Genomic DNA, 5,000 nt, shown 5'->3' on the forward strand with positions numbered 1-5,000 from the left:
GGTCTCATTTTACGCCAAAAATTGCCCTATCGGGACTTGGTTTCATCATTAAAGTTATTTTATCATTACTGGCGATGTTGCAATTATAACCGAATTAAAAATGATTATGGTATTTATATCAACATATGTTGTAAGTAGCAATGCTGTAATTTGTGCGCTAATGGTAAGATTTTCTTTTTTTTTTATCATTACCACTCTAGCCACTGATACTGTTTTGTACAAATGCCATTTCTACTGTGTAACGCTGTCACGTATAGTTAAAGTTAGAATCACTCATGCACATGGGGTTGCCAGAATGAGATCGAGTCCTGGATCGAGACGCTTTAAGGTTACTGAAAAAATCCACGTTTTCAATATGCATCTTAACGTCGTGTATAAAAGATGGCTCTTCCATGAGAACGTTACCTGTCTCTTCAGTGTTGTTTATCATCCTCTCTCGTATTGTTGGAAATGTAAATGCTTTCTAAAGAACATTCACTTGTTTAAATATAAAATCATCCAAAGGCAACGTCTAACAAGAATTCGCTCGGAAATAAAAGACTACCCTTGGGCCTTTGCACCTTCGTGGGCCTTGCGCTCGTCCTCGAGGCGGACAAACTCGATCTGGTCGAGGACGAAGTCGGGAATCGGGTGTGTGCACACTGTTTCGGCCCTTCAGTCACATACAAACCAATATCAAACATCCTAAATAAGTGCACGGAAACTTTCACTTCTGCAAGTATACATACATTTAGGATACCATGCAGGAAGCGTGTGCAAATAAACATGTAATATACGCATTAAAAGTGTTTTAATGCGTGAGGTAAGCGGAGAGGGAACAACAATGTGTCTTTTGAGCTGATGCTTCATTTCGATCATCTGTATTTTGCAGGAGCAATTTCTTGCCACTTCACGTTGCATAATCTTATTTAGGTAAAGCTCTCGCCAGTCGTACGGGTAGTTCTTTCGTCTTACTTGTAGGAAATACAAATGTTTTCTTTATAACATCTATTTATTTAAATATAAAATCGCTCAAAGGTCAAAGTTTAACAAGAATTCGTTCGGAAACTAAAAGACTACGCTTGGCCCTTTGCTCCTTCGCGAGCCTTGCGCTCGTCCTCGAGGCGGGCGAACTCGATCTGGTCGAGGACGAACTGGGGGATGGGGTGGGGGAAGGCGGGGGCCACGGGCAGGAGCGACGACTCGGGCTGGAAGCCGTTCTCGTCGGCCACGAACTTGAAAGAGGCTACGGTACCATCTTCCTGAGGATAACTAAGAAAAAAAAAAGTTAAGTCATGCCACATTTGATTTCTAGTATTCCCAATATCACAACTGCAGTATTCCTTTGTGTAATTCGAGTAGGAAATATGCGAGATAATTTTACTACTTACCTCCAAGAGCCAACCATGTTAGAACCGCCAGCGACGCCCTCAGAACCCGAGAACTGGAACACGATGCCATTGGCAGCCTCAAAGTCGGAGCTGTGGGCGCCGAACTGGTCGGGGTTCACCTGGCTGCTTCGCACGATGGCAATGGGCGGGTTGGCGAGAGGCAGCTGTTCTGCCACAGCCACAGCCAACACAGCGAGGGCAATAATCTGGATTAAAAAGAAAAAAAATCTTAAGTTCGCCTATAAGCACCAGTTATACTAGTACATCATTATATATCCACACATGAATATGCTTTATATTGTGAGTGTGTCTATATATATGCATATGAGTATATAAATAATTATTCTATATTTGTATATAAAATTATGTTTAAATATAGTTTAAACTAACTAATCAGCGACTGCTTGCATGTATGTACGCACGGTTTTCATGGTGAGACGGCTGGGAGATGAGTGTGACGGTGGGTGTGTGAGGCCAGGTTTTATAGTCACAGGTCAGAGAATGTTCCATCAAAATTGCCCCGTGCGTACGTTTATGGGTTAGCATCTTGATGTGGGTACAGGCTTGTGTTTTTTATTATCATTGTACTCGTGATTTCATATTCATAAACTTGTGATTTGGGCACTGCAGGGTCTGAGGGATACCTGTAGAATATATTTATTTGTACAAATGTCACCCTCACGATAAATAAAGGCATAAAGACATATATATATATATATATATATATATATATATATATATGCACATACACATATATGTACGTGTGTATAGATACATGTGTATACATGAATACACACGTACACATACACATATATTACCTCTTAAGAGGAGTCTGTGATCTATATTTCTTGGCTGGTTTATTTGTTAATTATTGCCTTAGGTTGTCAACAGGAATTTGCAAAAACTGCCGACAAACCTTTTCAAATAGCAACGCCTCGAATAAAAAGTATAAGAAAAAATAACACTGTGCAGGATTGTAGTCACATGTCCTTGCTCGAAAAATCACGGGTGTAGATATTTTCGGATATATGCAACAGCGGACCCACGGACATCTGACTTGCTTCAGTCTGTCAGCTGGATTCTATCCCAGGGGAAACCCCACAACCCCGGGGTTGTGGGGGGGTTGTGGGGTTACAATATGACATTTTATTTCCTCAAAAATGTTATAGATATATTGTGAAATTAGATTTTCTGAAGACTTGTATGTCTGCACTTATTTTACGGCTGATGTAGTGCTCTTGCAGGTATCTGGCTTTCATATCTACTACTGTTAAGAGTATTATCGTTACTGTTAATATTAGTGATACCTTCGTTAGCATAATTACAATTATTTACACTGTTAGGAATAGTATTAATATTATCAAGATCATTGTTGTTGCTAAAGGTAAATATTGTTTGGCAGTTTTTTGTTAACAATACATATAATGGTATTATTATTTCTTATTACTGCCTATATATCAGAAAATACTGCCTTCATCAGTTGACAAGATCATGCTACTTCTTTACGAGACCAGAAAAAAATATATCTTGACACTTTCGGGAGAAATCATTTTCTTCCACGCTTTCGACAAAGCTCGTTTTCTAAACAGCTAAACAGCAATGAAAAATACTGCTGTCCTGCAATTTTCTCATCACGACAGAAACAGCTAGTTGAGAATAGAAATTAAATAGTCCTCCCAGAAGTTGTTACACAGAGCCATTCCAAGGTGCCCCAATGCTTCATTACTTTCTCCCAAGGTAGCAGACTAGTTTTGCGTAGAGTTAGCACACACGTATACGCGCGAACCCACACGAACATATAGAGACATCTGAATATTTATACATATACATATATACACATTGTTTATATGTATTCTTTACAAATACACACAAATATATTCATTTTTGAGTCAAATACTCAAATACACATTATTTCATGCCTACAGGCACAAAGAATACTCCTTAAAACTAAAAACTAAAAATATCCATGCATTTATGTATGATGCCATGCAGGAAGCATGTGAAAATTAACAGTATGTAATGCACGCAATAAATCATAAGTTAGTGGAACTGCTGAATGATAACAGCGACGATGTATAGAACAGATTAAATTTAATCTCCCCAAGAAGAGCGGGCAGCCGGTGAAAATAGTCACCACAAACCAGTGAGCAAAAAGGAAGAAATTGGTCCTTCTACCTGATGCTCCAATTAGATTAACCATATTTTGCAGGAGAAATTTCTTGCCACTTCACGTTGCATGATCTCACTTACGCTCTTACAAGAAACGATTTTACCAGTCTTATGGGTAACTGTTTCGTATTGATTGTAGGAAATATAAATCATTTCTTTATAACATCTATTTATTTAAATATAAAATCGCTCAAAGGTCAAAGTTTAACAAGAATTCGTTCGGAAACTAAAAGACTACGCTTGGCCCTTTGCTCCTTCGCGAGCCTTGGCCTCGTCCTCGAGGCGGGCGAACTCGATCTGGTCGAGGACGAACTGGGGGATGGGGTGGGGGAAGGCGGGGGCCACGGGCAGGAGCGACGACTCGGGCTGGAAGCCGTTCTCGTCGGCCACGAACTTGAAAGAGGCTACGGTACCATCTTCCTGAGGATAACTAAGAAAAAAAAAATGTTAAGTCATGCCACATTTGATTTCTAGTATTCCCAATATCACAACTGCAGTATTCCTTTGTGTAATTCGAGTAGGAAATATGCGAGATAATTTTACTACTTACCTCCAAGAGCCAACCATGTTAGAACCGCCAGCGACGCCCTCAGAACCCGAGAACTGGAACACGATGCCATTGGCAGCCTCGAAGTCGGAGCTGTGGGCGCCGAACTGGTCGGGGTTCACCTGGCTGCTTCGCACGATGGCAATGGGCGGGTGGGCGAGAGGCAGCTGTTCTGCCACAGCCGCAGCCAACACAGCGAGGGCAATGATCTGGATTAAAAAAAAAGAATTTTCTCAAATTCGCCTATAGGCACCAGTTATACTAGTACATCATTATACATCCACACATGTATACGCTTTTATGCTTTTTATATATACAGTATATATATAGCGAGAGCAATGATCTAGAGTAAAGATTCCGAATATTTACATGCAGTTATGTTTCACACATACACATATGTGTTTGTGGGGGGGGGGTGTAATTGTAGGTACTCACGATCTTCATGGTTGGACGGTTGGGAGCTGAGTGCAACGGTCAGAGTGTGAGGCCAGATTATATAGCCGGGTGAGAGGATGATCCGATGTCACAAGAATGTTTTCTGAAGATTGAACTGCGTGCGTACGTACATGAGTTTGTACCTGATGATACCATATTAATGATACTTTTTTTTAAATATCAGGGTATATGAGGACAAACATTCATTATCAGGTGGCATGAACACTAACTTTTTTCTGTTCATTACAAGCATATTGTAACTGAAAGACACCTTAAGGTAGACGTAAATAGGAAAATGCTACACATGCCATCGCTGAACCAAGGACAATGTACCTATTATCACTATGATAAACCAAAGACTACAACAATATGCCTGCATTATATACATATATATCCATATATATGTGTGTGGATACAGTATATGCCGGTACATATAGACTTACATACACGTATATATGTATGTTCGTGGGTATGTATAT

General features: G+C 40.0%; 2 protein-coding genes across 2 annotated transcripts in view; both read right to left on the minus strand.

Moving 5' to 3' along the window:
* Positions 1 to 972: 972 nt before the first annotated feature.
* LOC125034059 (cuticle protein AMP4-like) lies at positions 973 to 1,816 on the minus strand. Its single transcript, XM_047625704.1, has 3 exons — positions 1,793 to 1,816; positions 1,371 to 1,576; positions 973 to 1,251 (listed from the first exon to the last, which is right to left on the minus strand). The coding sequence occupies exons 1-3, from the start codon at positions 1,799 to 1,801 to the stop codon at positions 1,056 to 1,058; spliced, it is 411 nt and encodes a 136-aa protein (XP_047481660.1). The 5' UTR covers positions 1,802 to 1,816; the 3' UTR covers positions 973 to 1,055.
* A 1,875-nt stretch (positions 1,817 to 3,691) lies between these two features.
* Positions 3,692 to 5,000, minus strand: part of LOC125035075 (cuticle protein AM1274-like) — a 3,034-nt gene continuing 1,725 nt past the window's right edge. The window contains exons 2-4 of the mRNA XM_047627206.1: positions 4,522 to 4,547; positions 4,090 to 4,318; positions 3,692 to 3,969 (exon numbers count right to left, since the gene is read on the minus strand). Coding sequence (XP_047483162.1) covers positions 3,774 to 3,969; positions 4,090 to 4,318; positions 4,522 to 4,547 — 451 coding nt within the window. The 3' untranslated portion in view covers positions 3,692 to 3,773. The remainder of the gene's footprint in view (positions 3,970 to 4,089; positions 4,319 to 4,521; positions 4,548 to 5,000) is intronic.

The sequence above is a fragment of the Penaeus chinensis genome, chromosome 2 (assembly GCF_019202785.1).
Source record: "Penaeus chinensis breed Huanghai No. 1 chromosome 2, ASM1920278v2, whole genome shotgun sequence".
NCBI lineage: Eukaryota > Metazoa > Arthropoda > Malacostraca > Decapoda > Penaeidae > Penaeus > Penaeus chinensis.